This window comes from Physella acuta, unplaced genomic scaffold, assembly GCF_028476545.2.
Source record: "Physella acuta isolate Inbredline_101_S28 unplaced genomic scaffold, ASM2847654v3 ptg000398l, whole genome shotgun sequence".
Taxonomy (NCBI): Eukaryota; Metazoa; Mollusca; class Gastropoda; family Physidae; genus Physella; species Physella acuta.
Window position 1 is genome coordinate 711,796 of NW_026731917.1, and position 16,761 is coordinate 728,556.

Here is a 16,761-nt window from a genome sequence, read left to right on the forward strand (position 1 = left end):
ACGTAATACTTAATTAATTAAGAAAATGGTCAACAAAGGAGAGTCGCCGTCAGTCATGTGGTGTCAGTTGTCAACAAATTATGCCCTCCCCTCCCCCTAATTAGTCAATTATATTGAATTTAGTTCTGCGCAGTCAACATGGAACCAGCAACGTCACAAAAAGACAGTGTGTCGTCACAGATTCAGAATTCCCTCGTCACACACGACCGAACCCCCACCCCCCTTTCTTTTTAATTTTGTCACTCAGGGAGGTACAACAGACTCGAGTTCTAGATCCGAACTCAAGACTCTGAGGCGTCGCGATGCGGAGGCAAGGGTGTGGACCGCACCAGGTGACACCATTTAGAGGGTGGCACCAAGACAAAAAAAAACTACAAGATTTATAGAAAAAAAAATGTTTTTTGCCAGTTCAATAGAAGGTTAATTTGAGTTAAAAGTATTTTAAGTACAGAAGGACGATCCCGAAAAGGAAACATGCTAATTTTAGAGAAAACAATGCTACATCCAGCTAACCGACTAAACATAAACATCCAGAGGCGTCGCGAGGTGGGGGCGGGGGTGCGGACCGCACCGGGTGACACCATTTAGGAGGTGACACCAAGACATAAAAATTGCAAGATATATAGAATAATTTTTTTTGCCAGTTCAATGAATGGTTATTTAGAGTTTAAAAAATATTTTAAGGACAAAATGACCTTCGCTAAATTGGGGGGGGGGGGGGGAGCACCATGACATGCAAACTATAGAGCAAAATTTACATATTTTAAAAAAGGGGGGGGGTGACACCAAGAGGGTGCTGCATCGGGAGACACTCGACCCAGCGACACCACTGTAACCATTATTAGTATTAAAGCTTTTACCGGTGGGGGGCGACACCAACTGCAAAATTTTTAAAAATATTATTGGGGGGGGGGGGGGGGCGGGTGACACCATTAGGTGCCGCCGCGTGACACCCAATCTAGCGACGCCACTGTCAAGATTTTCGAGCTAGCAGCCCATCCCACACACCAAATAAAACTAAATTTTAAGCGAGAAGCTGTGCGTGTCTTTCATCTTAAGATCATATAGCCATATCCCAGGAAAAATTCACTCGAGGCCAAATAAACTTGGACAAATTTGCATAATTTGACCGAATAGAGTACATGTGACGAGCCCAACAGTTATGCCTGGAAAGGTAAAACACAATGCAAGTTATGCAACTAGTAAAGTTGTGTAAAAATCATTCCCTTTTTTACTTTCTCGTATATACGTAGTATAGAGAAAGTATTGTAATCGTGCAAAAAAAAAAAAATCGAGATTTTTACAAATCTCGACGTTTTACACCTCACTGATACGGAAAAACATAATTTTGCAATCTTGTCCGTATGTCTGTGTGTCTGTCTGTGTGTCTGTCTGTGTGTCTGTCTGTGTGTCCGTGTGTAAACACGATAACTTGAGTACCGTTACAGCTAGGCTGGTGAAATTTCATATATAATAATTTTATCAAAATCGTAGATCCGTATCAACTTTTGAGAGAATTCCGATAACCGGAAGTGGTACTTTTTCTACTTTGAATTTTTCAAAAGCCTATAACTTGAGTACTATTTCAGATAGATAAATGAAATATGATATGTAAGTAAAAGAGCTAATTCTCTACTTTCTGTCAAATTTTGAGTAATTTCCGTTGACCGGAAGTACTTATTTACGCTATTTCCGATTTCTCAAAAAACGCATGTAAATTTATAAAGTACTAATAATATTGCGCACTATTATGCGCTTTTTTATTTAGCGTTCACTTGGTGTGCATTTCTTCTTTCTACGAGATTATATTCTATTTTAAGAAATGTGAGTATTTAAAATGGATTAAAAATCATGTCTAGAAGTCTATATCCCGAGTTGCCATCCCCTGTAGTGTTATATTAGAATATTCGAGAAAGTTTAGGGGAGATCACTCCCGGTTTATTTTTTACTTATTTGGGATCGTCCATAAATGACGTCAAACTCGTAGAGGAGAGGAGGTCCGTAATGAGGGGGAGGGGGTGGGGTTCAGATGGTGTGACATAACACTGTTAGAGAAAATCTACGTTAGAAAACGAATTTTAGCCTTTACTTCACGTTTTAGAAAACTGTTTAATAAATTGTAATAGGAATTGATTAAATACTCTATGTTGACAGAGTTCAGACAAGATTTTGGAAAAATATAAATGTTTAAAGAAAAATTCAACTGCAATTTTTAAAGGATGGGGGGGGGGGGGGGGGTTGCAGGCGGAGGGGTGACGTCATTTTAGGGGGGGGGGGGGAATCTGGCTTTTTGTGAGAATGTGTGGCGGAGGGGAGGAGGGCAGTGTTTCTTCCAGACTTATTTCTCCGGGGGAGGGGGGCACCTAATATTTCGGGGGGGGGGGGGGGCGGTCCAATTTTTTTGCGGACACTAGTAAAAGTATATTTTTACTATATAAATTCCATCTCGTTCGGGGGGGGGGGGGCAGTAGACTTTCTTCGGGGGGGGGGGGAGATGCGTGGAAGAAACTCTGGAGGGGGGAGGTAAAAATCGTCAAAAAGCGTCATGTCATTTATGGATGACCCCTTTTTACGAAAAAGAAAAACATTGTAATATTGTCTACTTGTATTATTTTTATTGTTTGCACTGCACTATACCTCTTATACGTTAATACGGCTCTAAATTTGTACAATAATTTGCCGAGGAAACCTTAAAGTTAAAGCTTTGAGACACAAATTTAAATTTTTGTATCCGTCGGTATTTTTTAAACGAAGACTTTTTTTAAAAGTGATTGCATGATCAATATTACAGTTACACCGGAAAAGAGGCACTACTCTTCGTTTACAAAACCGTAACTCTTGGTTCCAAACGACTGCATAAAACAAGTCAGGTTCCTTAGTTAATTTTCTTTTAAATTAATTCATTGTTTAATTTACTCAGCTATTTATTGTTTTAACTACAGAATACCAAGTTCTTAAAGCAGAAGACTTTAGATCTAGATTAGTTTGTTTGTTTTTGTTCTAGATGCAAGTTAAACATTCGTGAGTGACAGTTTGAGTTTGTCGTCGTTTATTAATTTTTTTTTTCGAAGTGACTACTCGAAAAAAGATTTTTCTCCCCAAGGTCTCCATTTATTGCTAGGGTTAAGGATAGGGATAGGATTAGATCATTAGGGTTGGGGTAAGGGCTAGGGTTCTGCAGCTGTAAACACACGCATGCGCAGTACCATCGAAAACACGGCCGCGATGGCAAGTCGTAGTTTCTCTCCATTGTGCATGCTTAATTTCAATAATTTGCTATCTTTTTTCCGGCTAGCATCGGCCTTTTTTTCCACTATTTTCTTTCTCTTATTTTGGTTATTTTTTTATTGGGGATACCGATTTCCGATAATATTTTATTAGTCTCTTCCGAAAATAGATGTATTTAGTATTAGGTTGAAAACCATGACTAAATTTTATGGCTAGAAATTAGGGGTAAGCGTATGGGTAGTCTCATGGTAGGACTAGCTAGCTAGATCTAGTGATCTAGTGTGTGTACTTCTTAGTACTTAGAGTAAATTACGATTTGCGAACACATAGCCTACACTGCAGCAAACACTTCGTCGGTTTTCGGCTCATAGAAACTTTAATTAGCATGTCTCATGCGAAACCATGGCCCTGCACTTAAACTGTATTTATGAACACTTCCATGTCAAGTACTTCAGTTTTCTCTCTCAAGATTTATTTTTAGATTTTTTTTCAACGTTGCTTGGTACGCACATTTCTATTTTTACACCAGCCGGATGAAGTGACCTAGGGTTGGACTTAGCAAAACTTGAACCAATCAATGCTTAGCTAAAAGGTTACACTATAAATAGCTTCTATTTATGTATGGAACATCATAAATGTCAAAGTTAATGGGTTTTTTTCTACTTGTAAAATAAAAAAGGGGTGTTCGCTCACTTATTTGGCCTTTTTGAGCTCTTACCTTGGAGGGAACGGCAACACTAAAAAATGTTATTAAATAGGAATTTAGAGTTTAAACCTAAACTAGATCTAGAATCTATCTAGTGATCTAATTCTATAAAGTAAAAATACAAGATGAATACGTAAAGTAAATCATTAGCCCAATAATGGAGACGGATAAGGAGGCTGAGTGGTCGTTGGTTTAGTTAGTTGGTAAATTGGTATTTAGAAAAAAGACTGCATCGTAAAAGGGGCTGGTTGTTGAAGGGAAAGGGTCAAAATAAAGTCAAGATGTGGTGGTCACTGAAAATGGAAGGGGGGGGGGGGGGGGGGATGATGTGACTTGGCTTGCTTAGCAGTGAACTTTGACATAGAATCTAGATCTATATGTAAGACAGTGGCTGAATGTGGCGGGCTTTGGGAGTGTGGGAAAAACGTTTTAACTATTAAAATTACTGCACAAACAATCAAAAACACAATATAAATGCATATAATATATATTTTTATTCATTCAATTGACTTTAAATTATTCTAAATTAAAATTAATCTAAATGAACATAATGAATGTGCTTTGTTCGATGACTTGTAAAGGTTTTCGAAAACTTGTAAGATTTTGAAGAACAGAGCAACAAAATGTTCAATAGCATGTAAGTTACTAAACCAAGAAATTGAAGAATGTCTCAGATTCTATGTGTAGGAATACATAAAGAAACATTATTACAGTAGAATGGTTGCGGAGTATTGGGGTACTTTTTTTTTCTATGACAAATAGTTACGGAATGAGACCCGATTGAAATCGGGACACGTCGTGACTTACGATTTTTTTTGCTGTGTGTGTTCGCAAATCGTAATTTACTCTAGTACTACTACTTACTTGTTCTGTCCTAATGTTAGGCAGGTTACTGAGGTTAGTGTTCTGTTACTGTTAGGGAAAGGGCACATTGTCAATAAATTCAATATTACACATATTCATATGATATTCCTTACTAATTTCAATGATTGACATTAGCAAGCTATATATGTGTATTCAGTTAACTACCAGTCCTAACTCCTTTTAAAGAAGATTGTTTATTATCCAATTATCGGACACCAGAGAATCTAGTTAGAAGTTTTAGTGACTAAAACCTTTAGTCACTCATTGAATCCTAATTTCAATCATTTGAAATCTCTTGAATGTTCCATTAAATATTTTAAAAACCTTAGGTGTCTCGTCAAACTCAGTCGAGTCTATTTTCAGTGGGCACAACAGATTCACTGTAATCAGTATTATAAGAAAGTATTTAGATAAAATGAACACAAAAAACATCAAATAAACTTTTTAAATTTTAAACATCAACTAGTCAAAATAGTTACTGTTGAAGAAAATAATTATGCTAATCCATTACCAGAATTTAAGGGACGGCTTGGTCAAATTGTAAAGCTTATGACTATTAACCCAAAAAAGACTTGATTTTTGGACTCGGTCTCGATGTATGATGTTCCTGGGTCCAACCAGCTCTGATGAGTAACTGACTCACATTAGGGACCTGGAAACAATGGTGATTGGACACAGTATTGACCTCACAATCCCATTGTATGCCTAGGTCATTGAAACAGATACACTCTACTTCATCTGCCCTGTATCTTGGCACCAACTTCTTGGAGAAGTTGATGATTATCAGAATTTATTTAGTAATTGTGCTAACTATTAAATAGTTAACCTCTACAACAATACTTTACAACATTTATCAATAATGATCCTAACAACTAAAATATAATTGTAGACTAGCGATAAGATGTTGTCTTTATATTACTCACAATTATAATCTCAAAAATATCTTCGCAGGTTTTTCAAATTGAATGTTAGTAAGTGATTGTGATGGAGACCAACTCAAATTACTGTAAAGTGTGTATGATATACACCAACTCAGCTGATCAGTACTCGATGCATCTGCTAGGAAAGGCGCACGCAAGGAAAGTGGCTAAAGCTGCACAGCCACCAACTGTCACTAGCAGTGCAGAAACAGGAAATGTGACCAGCAGTGCTGATACAGTTGCTGTGGCAACCACAGGTATTTAAAACCAGTAGAGGTTTTTTTTTAAGTGAAAAATTGAACTAATTTACTTGCACTGTAACCATGTCATTGTATTATGTAAAGAAAATAATGACGAATTTAAAATACAACACGCTATTTAAAAAATTTCTCTAATATTTGTAGTGGTCTGTTTATAAATAAAGCTTGTTTCCTTAACCTGACTTACTTAACTAGCAATTTTTAAATTTAGAAACAGAGACGGTCTCTACAGAACAGCCCAAAGCTCCCAGTGAATCAACAGAATCTTCTGCGCCGGTAGGAATATTTGATTATAAAAAAAATGTAGATAGATGCTAAAAATATTTTTCTTGTTTTACTCAAAACATGATTTAAATTGTAAGGTTACTAATAATACATAATCCATTTTTTTAGGTGACAGAAGAAGATAATGGCTCCACATCAGGAGAGAAGAAAAAGGTGAAAAAAGAAGTCAAAGAGAAAAAGAATGAAGAAAGTTTTTGTGCTGTCTGTGTTGTACGCCTCTCATCCAAGTCACAGGCAGATATGCATTTTAATGGGAGCAAGCATAAGAAGATGGTCAATCTTAGGACAGGTACTGCAGAAAATATTATATGGACAAACTGTTTGTTATTACTTCCCAGTAGATTAGTGACTGCTTTATGTCTGTAGGGAAATGCAATAGTTGTAGGCAGCTCCTACTTTTAATTTATATATATATAAAAACAATAGAATATTTTGATTTTAAAATATATTACAGGATGCACATTGTTTAAGAGTTGTCAAATATTTTATTTTTCTAGCAGGAAAGCTTAACACTGGTGTGAAAAGAAAACAAGAAGAATTCTGCGATATTTGTAATATAATTTTGTCATCTCCCTTAATTGCTGATGCTCATTATGCTGGATCCAAACATGAGAGAAAATCAAAGCTTGCCAATACTTTAGGCAAGTCATTGAATGATTGAGACTTGTGTGTCTAGTACAGGACATTTCTACCTCCCCCCCCCCCCATCATGTTAGATGTATTAAAGATAGGTGTGATACGAATAACTTCAGGATAAGTTGGGTTAGATATAGGTTTAGGGTTGGTATTAGGGTCAGGATTCTTGAGCGTGGGTTAGGGTTTTTTGAGTAATGGGGGAGGGGGGGGGGGGTGTTAATGTCCCAGACCTGTGGAATACCTGATCAAAGTTTGCCAATACTTAAGTAGTTGAGTGATTGTTACCTGTGTGTGTGTACCTGAAAGGAAACATGAGTAACTGTTTTTTTTTCTGTCACTAGGTAGAACTGATGGGACAGGTTTACCTGTAACTCAGCAGCCGGGTGGATACCAGTACCAGGTAAGTTCAACACCATACAACTTCATTAGTGAAATACCTATGTGGTCTTAACAATTGCTGACAGGACCATAGGTAGTTAGGCTAGCTTAAATACTTAAATACACTCAGTGAATATTTGATTACCCAACCCTGATAATTCTCTTTTTCATGGCACTATGACTTGTAGGGCTTGCTCATTTAATAAATAAACCAATGATAAGTCTAAAAATAAAATTTTAGTATTTTTTGTATACATGTGGTTCTTAAACATTGATTCTCTACAGACCGCTAATACATGAAGTGACAAGAACATTCAGTTTGTTACTGTGTTGGTTTGCACCAGGTGTTCTATAATTCAGGTCCTAATTGGGTCTCCCCCATCACCAACTGTGCACTCAGACATTAGCACAACTTTTCTACAGAATCTCCAGCAAACTCTCTTCCCTACTTTTAGTCACCTGGAGTGGGCATGCTAATTTTTAAAATTTACTTATGCCACATCAAACAATGACATAATTGCATTAGTTGTAGTGAAAGTAACTCAGAATGTTCAATACAAACAAATTACGTATCATAAATGTTTTAAGTAGTTTAGGCTAAGTTCTAGTTATAACATACCAAATACTATATACATGCACCTATACAGATTTACTGTGAATTGTTAATGTGTAAAATTTTTTGTTTTAATTTAATGTTATTTTTGGTTTAGCACCATTGCAACCATGCATAAGTTTCCTTTTTTTTAATGAGTTTTTACTGATCAAAGGGCAGACATGCCTATACACACAGTCCTTTTTTTTTTGTAATAAGCATGTATTTTTTCTCCAAGTTTGCCCAGGCCTCTGCAGATGGTGCACCACCTGAGGTCCAGTCAGCCCAGCCCACCACCCAGTTGTTCAAGTGTTACACTTGTGGTGTAAGTGTCAATTCTGATGCTCAATTGCAGGCTCATCTCAAAGGTAATTCACTGCCTTGTATACTTAAATAGTATGTTTTCTTTAGTGGTATTTTTTGTTGTTGCTTTTAGTAAGCATATGCCTAAAGAGTATTAACTCAGAGAATATTTTTTACAGGCAGCAAACACAGAAACAAAGTACTTGGTATTGAGCCTCAACCCAAGAAAAAATTTAAACCCAATCCACCTTCAAAACCAGCAGTACAGAACACAGCAGTGACAGCAAACCCAACAGGCTTCTATGCAGACTACCAAACACAGAATGCCAGCTACAGCCAGGGTACAGACGACTACAGCCAGAATGCCAGCTATGGACAGAACATCAACTATGGACAGAATGCCAGCTTTGGTCAGACTTCCAGCTATGGACAGCCAGCCAACTTTGGACAGAACCCCAGCTATGGACAGACGGCCAACTTTGGACAGAATTCCAACTATGGACAGAAAAACAGCTTTGGTCAAGATTCCAACTATGGACAAAGTACAAACTATTACAGACGATTTCCTGGTTTGAGCTCTTCTTTTATCATGGGCTCACAGGCTGAAGATGATAATGCAGGTATGTAGGTGTCAATGTTAAGTAAAACTGACTGGCATTTTCTCAGTTTAGGTAGAGTCCCATTTTTTTGTTTGTTTAGAACTGTTATAAGATGGCATGGCTGGGTTGTACAGTGCTAGACTGCTAACCAGTCTTTTAATTTGGACCTCAGACTCTAGTCTTTAGGACACCCTACAAGTCCGCCCACCTTAATGGGTATCTGACTTATGGATGTTAAGGCAGCTGGGCACACTATCCCTTCAAATAGTCTCAATTTAAATCTGCCTGACCACAAATTGAGAAATTCTGAGGAACATCCAGGATTATAATAGAGAAGATGCCAATCAGTTACACAAATTTACTACACTTTGGTTCCTAAAAATATTCATAACACTACCATACTGACAATCCAAGGAGATTGAATATTTGTTTTAACTAGTACTAAATGTATGACTTTGATTTCAGCTGTTAGCACAAATGTTGAACAACCAGCACCTATTTATAATTATTCAATGGGATATTAAGTTCTTAGTGAAGAAACAAATGAACCACTACAAAATAAGAGACATTCAAATTGTTAAGTATACTATTGTTATTTTTTTTCTTCTATCCTGCTTTTTTTAAAAATTGCTTTGTTTCCTTTTTTTTTTGTTCAAAAAATTTAAATAAGACTTGAGTAGAGAATGACATTTATTTACAAAATGAATGTGTTGAAATTGATACAAAAATATTGAGATACAAAATCAGTCCAATTCTCCAAGGTAAATCTTTTTATCACTTGAACAAGATGAAACTGCAGAGAAAACAATATTTAAGAGATAATTTTCTTTAAATGTCTATACTTATACCTAATACATTGTGATGTAATTCTGTTTGTTGAGACCAACACAATAACTTACTTATTGATTCATTGGGGTGGAAATCAACCTCATTGACTGAACCTGCATGACCTGGAAGCTTGTACACGACCCTACGTGATGTAGTGTCCCAAACGTAAACAAATCTGTCACCTGACCCAGCTGCCACACGACTGCCATCTGGTGACCAGGCACACCTTAACAAATTCTGTCAACAAAGGATAACCAATTGATAATGTGATAGTTTGATGTCTACACTTGCTTTTACACTTTCTAACTACATGTTTTACTGTTAAAACTACCTACCTTTTCAAATGTATGCTGATGACCAGACATAATTTTTACACATCTTTCTTGAGGAGCGTATGGTCTCACATCCCAAATTCTCACTTTAAAACAGAAAATAGGGAATATGAATTTTTATAAATATGTGAACTGTAAAGGTGCAAATGCGATTGTAGTGTACTAGCTTGATGCTATTGTATGTCCAGCTACACAGCTCAAGACTGCTGGCAGATTATAACTTATTGTAACTATTTGAAGTATATCTTTTCATTTGTTTTTATTACATGAGAACTCAATTTGGAATTGGGTGTGTTTATTCTCATTTTAAACATAAGTTGATTTTAAACGGTATTGTCTATACAGTTTTTTATTTCTATTATTAAAATGTAAAATATAATTCTCATCTTTGCTTTAATGTTCTTTTTTTAATGTTTGAAAGAAGTGTGCATTCGCAGGTTAGATTTTAAGACAATGAGCAAATGAAAGTGTATGAACAGGGTGTTGAATGGGAATAGAATATTTCTTAAGTAAAACATTAAAAGATTACTGAATGGATACACATCCTCTGTTACCAGTCTGAATAAAAGAACTATTAACTGATATAAAACAACTTACAAGTATTGTCCATAGAATTTGATAACAAATAGGATCCTTCAGGACTAAGTTCTAGCCCAGTCACTGTGTCTGAATGCCCTCTCATTTTGTATAAAACTGCATTTTTGCGCAAGTCCCAAACCTATGAAAAAAAATTGGATTCAGAAATAAAGCTTGACATTTACTTTTAAAATTTTAAATGTATCAACTGTAGTAAAGTTCCCTTTTCAAACCTGACGGTCTATAGGGCAAGTGAAGTAGAGTTCACTTATTTTTTGTGACCTCGGCATATGAAGAGATAGTGTGGTCAGCACTATGCCCAGCCGCCTTTACTTTCCCTAACAGTCTACTGACTTGAACCTGGATTCCAACTCCAGACTTACAGGTTAGCAGTCCAGCTCTCTATCGCTAGACCACTCCATCCCACATCAACGGCACTAATTAAAATTAATTAAATGCTGAAAATGACCTTTAATTCATTGTCAATTCCTCCTGAGATGATTTGCTCGGCTGTGTCATTAAATGTGACTGCTGTAACTTGGTAAGTGCACTGAAATGTGTTGATAGTTCCTTTCTTGCGAGCATCCCATGTCTAAAAAAGAACAAGACTTCAGCTTAAGAATTATTTAAATATTTCTTTAATGTTAATTATAAGCAGTCATTGTATAGTGCTGAGCTGGTCAAGACATCAACCTCACAATACATACATTTGTAAAAAAAAAAAATTGTAAAAAAATTTAAGGCAAGTTGACTTAAAATGTAATACTAAGAAAGCCTTAAAATTACAACTCTCAATCATTGTTTAAATTCTTAAATATATAAAAATAAAATATGCTGGTTGTTGCATTAGTAGACAACATTAAATTTATGAGTCTACTCAAGTGTTCCATCATTCTTTGGAGACAATTATTTTTCAGCATGTTTAAAAAAAATTCTTAAATGGCATACCTTAACAGTGCCATCATCACTGCCAGTGCACAACAGCTGAGGACCTCTGCGTGCTGGATTTATAGCATTAACAAAAGTTTGATGGCCTTTCAGTTTCCTCAACCTATCACCTGATTCAATATCCCAAACTGCAACAGTTTTATCAGTTGATGCTGAGAAAATCATGCTACAGAACAGACAAAAAATATTAAATTTATAAACATGAAACACCAAGTTGTTTAAGGAAAAACTAAACATTTAAAAAACCAGAGTGTGATAAATATGGTAAGAAACGTTGCTAAATCACACCTGCCATCTGTAGAAAAACTCAGATCCATAACAGCCCCTGTATGACCTTTCAACATAGCAAAATTTTCACACTCTCCATACACAGTCCAAAAATCTGAAACACAAAATATATTATCAAATAAAACCATAAGTAACATCAGTCTGTCTTATCAGGAACCTGCAGAAAATATTATTTTTTAATTACTAATGCAAGTTTTGTAAACATTTTGTAATTTTAATAATAAAGATGCTAATTCTGTTTTTTAAATGGTAAATTTTTAGTACTGGACTTGTACAAGGAATTAATGTGATGATATATCAAATGCAGATAATTAACAGTATTGGGGCAACCAATCTCTTATTGTAAAAGACTTATATGCACATACCAAACAATTATTTATAATTTTAACGAAACTTTCACAACCACAACTAAGGGTATCTTTTTATTTTTAAAAACATGTTGATGCTAAAGTTTTAAATGTCTACCTGTTATACTTTGCTCAAGTTAATACTAAAATATATTAAGAGAAGACATAAGTATTTGTGTATAAAGAGTTTTGAAGAAAAAATTAACGTACAGATTAGTCTATCGAATCCTGCAGATGCAAGCAACTGTCCATCAGGTGAAAATTTACAACAAAATATATCGCCTTCATGACCAGTCAAAAGCATGATTGGTGCCAGTAAGTTTGATGCTCTAGGAGGACCCTAAAATATATAGAAAACCACATGACATAAAAAAATCTTTTTTTTTAACAAATTATTTAGATTTAAATTTTACAGAATATTATTTTCAACAAGATAATAACATTAATTTTCTTCTTCTTTTGTTATTATTTTAAATTACAATATAATTACAATGTGAATGGAAACTATCATTATTTAAGTTAAAAAAGCCTTTACAGTTTATAGGAATTATAAATAAATATGGTATTATAGTTTTTATTAACCTGTTGACGATATCACACACTATACATCCTAATCATTATTTTACTGAAGTGATCACACACAATACTTCATGATTTTACCCTTTACACATCCCTTTCATAAACCCTTCAATATCACATTCACTACATGAAGTCATGGTCTCATCTGCATCTCTACTAGTTAGACTAATAGTATTATCATCAACATCAATCTGGACACAATAATACATTCATTCACTATTCACTCTATAGACTTTTTGGTAATCTACCGTTTTAGGTGTAAAATTGGCTACGGCTAGTAATGTGAAAAAAGTTTCCTCATTAAAAGTTGCTTTAATAAAAGTATAGGCCTATTGTAATATATTTGTGTCAAATATAGTAAATAACTGAATAATAAAGAAATCGCTAAATAATGGCCAGAAAATAATCCTGCTCACAAACAGCAGTGCTAGCAAGATTTGCTATACAAATAGCCGCCATCTGTAAATTAAGAGTAGTTTCCCCTGAATCTCTAACTATAATTTTACCACAAAAAAATCTTAAACAAGATGACTGCTAAAGTGCTTGGTTGCATCTGATGAAGACATCGCTGGATTAATTTATTACTGAAAAATTTTAATAGGCCTAAAAATTGTTTAAAAACAGGTACATGAGTGAAACTTTGAAACATTTTTGTAACTTTCTAGATTCTAGATCTAAACATCATAATAAAAAAAAACCCTCCTAAAAATATGAAATAATTACTAAAACTAAATTTAACGAGTCATCTTTTTATCACATTACTATAACTAGCCTCTGCTGATTTTACGTGGATCTACCTCCTAAAACGATTGAGTACCGACTTTTTTTCTTACAAATCTGAATATTAGGCTTTTTGATGAGAATTACAGAATGATTTTTTTCATTAAAAATGTATTAATAATAGCTAGAATACTAGTAAACTAAGCTAATTTAGCATATTTTAACTTTCTGTGCAAAGTCATTATTACTGAAAAAAATTCCAAAGTCAGGTCAGCCTGTGGCACCCTCCACTGAACTTGAAAGAAGGAAAAAAAACTTGACCCGTGACCTTCATTAAAACAGAATTTACTTATGTTTCTTTTTTAACTATTAGTAAACATGTGCTTAATATTACCCAATAAGTAATAAAAATTTGACAATTAATTTTAATTACTGTTGTAAAGTGAGATAAACAGCTTAATAAACACGTGTTTTCTTGAGGGGGTGTGACCCGGGTGTGGCACATCGCATGTAACTTTTTATTTCTGTGTCTTATGACTATTTGTTCACAATCAGCATGCTATGCTTTTAAAATTGATAAAGGGTAAGTATACCAAGCTACAAAACCTAAAATCTATTTCAGTTTAAAAAATAATAAAAACGATCATCAATGAAGAAAGCGTAAACATTCTATTTTTAGGTGTGACATAAAAAAACAGTCATAAACCTAGCCAAATGATTGGATTCTTGCGCGGCACACATTTTCCCGCGCCTCGTGTTCACCAAAAAAGATTATAATAAAATGGCATTATTACTTGAACGGACCACATCTCATTCCGACCATAAGTTATTACCAGTTAATTGTAATGTGTGTAAAATTGATACTTTCAAGTTTCATATACACATAGTTTGGTTTATTATACACGGGGTATTTTAGAGTTATTTGATTCGAAAGATGAGAATTATATAGAGCTACTTTCACTAAGGCGCCGCTTGCGAGACAAACAAAGAAATTAGGCCAAAAGTAGATCCGACAATTCTTAATTAATAGACTTAAATAGAAACGGATAGTTCCGATTTCTAAAATTAACGATGGCTTCGTAATCATTAGTTTTATCCCTCTACCCATTAGTGAAAGCGAAACTGGTCGCCATTTTTGGTAAGCGCATGAGCCGTGAGATGGCTTCAAAACAACAAACCCGGAAGCTGTGAATCGAACGGCCTACTGAATATCTTATAAAATTCTTCCAATCACACAGTATCCTGTTTAACATTATCTGTTGTGTCAACATCAGCAGGATGGGGATATTATTGCTGGTAGTTTTGTAACTAATGTAATGTTTCTTCCTGACTGTTTTCTTCAGAGTTAGCCGGTAACTGCCTGCCACTGCCTGGTCTGGAGTGGTCTGGTGATCATCATTGGATCGGAATATGATATGGTGGTATTATTAATAATATGTCTAAAAATCGCTGATCGATAATGTACTCACTGACTGAACAACGGCTCCTAAATGGTGGGATCCTATTGGAACTAAATCTTGCCTTGGCTTTTTAAATGGTACAACAGCACTATCCATAGCTTTTCGTTTTAGCTCCATGGTGGCCATTTTTACTTAGAGAGAAAATAAACTTCTAAACAAAAGTCTACAACCGGAAATAAATTACTGCCTGTAGCTTTTCAAATACAAAACGGTATAAAGAAGTAAACGAAACAAGTAAACAATCATTACATAGCATTTTAAATTACAATATTATATATATAGGCCTATATATATATATATATATAGGCCTATATATATATATATATATATATATATATATATATATATATATACTATATAATGTTCTAGGCCCTATATAGGCTACTAGATCATAGACCTAGATCTACAACAACAAAAAATAATTATTTTTTGTTCATTGGGGCCTAGTAAAAATTAAATGTACTAGATCAGGGGTCGGCAACCTGCGGCTCGCGAGCCGCATGCGGCTCTTTTGATATCAAGATGCGGCTCTCCAGCTCCTTGAACAAATACTAATAATCTTAATAAAAAATAAATTTATTTGAAATAAAAAAAATGTTAGTGGCTCTTTAAAACCATGGAAATTTAGAAAATTGTAACTTTTGGCTCTTCCGCTTCAAAAGGTTGCCGACCCCTGTACTAGATCTATGTATAAATGATTTTCTTTAAATATATAATAATGAACTACTATTTAAATAACTAAAAATAAAAGCATGAGCCGCTATAATATGTATTATTATTATTGAACACCTTTAATCGAATTTAAGCAGCGACCCAGCTTTTATTTTTAGTTATTTAAATAGTAGTAAGTTATTATAAAATATAGTTCAGGAGCATAATTTATTCTCTCCTTTTTAGTGCGTTATTACATAAAAGCTTGTAATTAAAGCGTTTTTTGTGTGCACTTTTTCCTGAATTTTGGTTTTGTATAATGTAATGAGCTTTTTTTTTAATTTCTTTTTTTTATACCTCGTTTGACACCCCCTTAGGATTTGCGCCCGGGTAGGCCACCCCACTCGCCCTCACCTAGCTACGCCTCTGTCTTCTGTAGTTTCATGAATTGAATTTTTAAATATTTTTTTTTGTAATGGTGAACAACACACAACCTACGGCAATAGTAAAAAGGTGTTATAGTTTGTTTGAGTTGAACGTAGGTTGTAGCAGTGTGTACGGTGGTAGAGCATCCATTATATAATTTCGTTTCAATAAACGAACTTTGACAATTTACATACTGCAGCAGCACCATTAGGCTTCATTTGGTGTCATATTGGGTAATTTTAAAGTTAGAAATGAAAGATACAACAGATTTACTACCAGGCGCCATTTTGTTTTTAATGTCTATTGCACTTTGTCTAGGGATTATTAGTATTATTGAAAATTAGTATCAAATATATTAATAAACTGCCAAAAGTGAATATTATTATTTATTTACAATCGAATCACTTTACTAATATAGCGGGAGTTTCTTTTAGACATTTTTTCTCCGGAAGGGGTAGGGTCACACTCAGTGGCGTAGCGAGGTCGGGTGTCACCCGGTGCGGCACTTAATGGTGTCACCCCCCCCCCCAGTGGCGTAGCGACCCTTCCCGGGGACAAACTTTCAAACTTTTGATTTGCCCCCCCCCCTCTCAAACTTTCGATTTGCACCCCCCCTCAAGTTTTTCTCTATATATTTTGCTATTTTTTCCCTTGGTGTCACCCGGTGCGGTCTGCGCCCCCCGCCCCCCCCCCCCCCCGCTACGCCTCTGGTCACACTTAAATTTCCAGAAGGTGGCAGACACTGGTTAAAGTGACTTTTTTAAATGCAAATCTTATAGGCCTGTATTTTTTTTTTTTTTCGCCAGAAGATTTGTCTGAAAGAAACTCTGATTGT

At 35.1% G+C, this 16,761-nt stretch overlaps 2 protein-coding genes across 4 annotated transcripts; one reads left to right on the top strand and one right to left on the bottom strand.

The window, feature by feature from the left end:
* Positions 1-2,805: 2,805 nt before the first annotated feature.
* Positions 2,806-9,456, top strand: LOC131942277 (zinc finger matrin-type protein 1). Of its 3 annotated transcripts, none has more exons than XM_059302053.1 (9): positions 2,806-2,865; positions 5,750-5,975; positions 6,190-6,254; positions 6,372-6,552; positions 6,761-6,908; positions 7,245-7,299; positions 8,108-8,237; positions 8,352-8,792; positions 9,237-9,456. In XM_059302053.1, the coding sequence occupies exons 2-9, from the start codon at positions 5,783-5,785 to the stop codon at positions 9,293-9,295; spliced, it is 1,272 nt and encodes a 423-aa protein (XP_059158036.1). In that variant the 5' UTR covers positions 2,806-2,865; positions 5,750-5,782; the 3' UTR covers positions 9,296-9,456. The 3 variants fall into 3 exon arrangements, with proteins under 3 accessions (XP_059158036.1, XP_059158038.1, XP_059158035.1); XM_059302055.1 differs by having other exon boundaries at positions 2,847-2,870; positions 6,764-6,908; XM_059302052.1 differs by having other exon boundaries at positions 2,849-2,870.
* Positions 9,449-15,010, bottom strand: LOC131942278 (U5 small nuclear ribonucleoprotein 40 kDa protein). The gene is made up of 9 exons (XM_059302056.1): positions 14,859-15,010; positions 12,301-12,430; positions 11,744-11,837; positions 11,456-11,621; positions 10,977-11,099; positions 10,529-10,649; positions 9,935-10,017; positions 9,671-9,836; positions 9,449-9,564 (listed from the first exon to the last, which is right to left on the bottom strand). Exons 1-9 carry the CDS (start codon positions 14,973-14,975, stop codon positions 9,515-9,517), a joined length of 1,050 nt encoding a protein of 349 aa, XP_059158039.1. The 5' UTR covers positions 14,976-15,010; the 3' UTR covers positions 9,449-9,514.
* Between the last annotated feature and the right edge of the window lie 1,751 nt (positions 15,011-16,761).

What these genes read in the sequence shown, in the direction of transcription:
- LOC131942278 (XM_059302056.1), bottom strand. Translation starts at nt 14,975, where the DNA reads ATGGCCACCATGGAGCTAAAACGAAAAGCTATGGATAGTGCTGTTGTA. An exon ending in GTGATGATGGCACTGTTAAG is followed by an intron (nt 11,100 to 11,455) that starts GTATGCCATTTA and finishes GTTCTTTTTTAG; the next exon opens with ACATGGGATGCTCGCAAGAA. An exon ending in AAATTCTATGGACAATACTT is followed by an intron (nt 10,018 to 10,528) that starts GTAAGTTGTTTT and finishes TCTGTTTTAAAG; the next exon opens with TGAGAATTTGGGATGTGAGA.
- LOC131942277 (XM_059302053.1), top strand. Translation starts at nt 5,783, where the DNA reads ATGGAGACCAACTCAAATTACTGTAAAGTGTGTATGATATACACCAAC. An exon ending in GATGGTCAATCTTAGGACAG is followed by an intron (nt 6,553 to 6,760) that starts GTACTGCAGAAA and finishes TTATTTTTCTAG; the next exon opens with CAGGAAAGCTTAACACTGGT. An exon ending in GGCTGAAGATGATAATGCAG is followed by an intron (nt 8,793 to 9,236) that starts GTATGTAGGTGT and finishes CTTTGATTTCAG; the next exon opens with CTGTTAGCACAAATGTTGAA.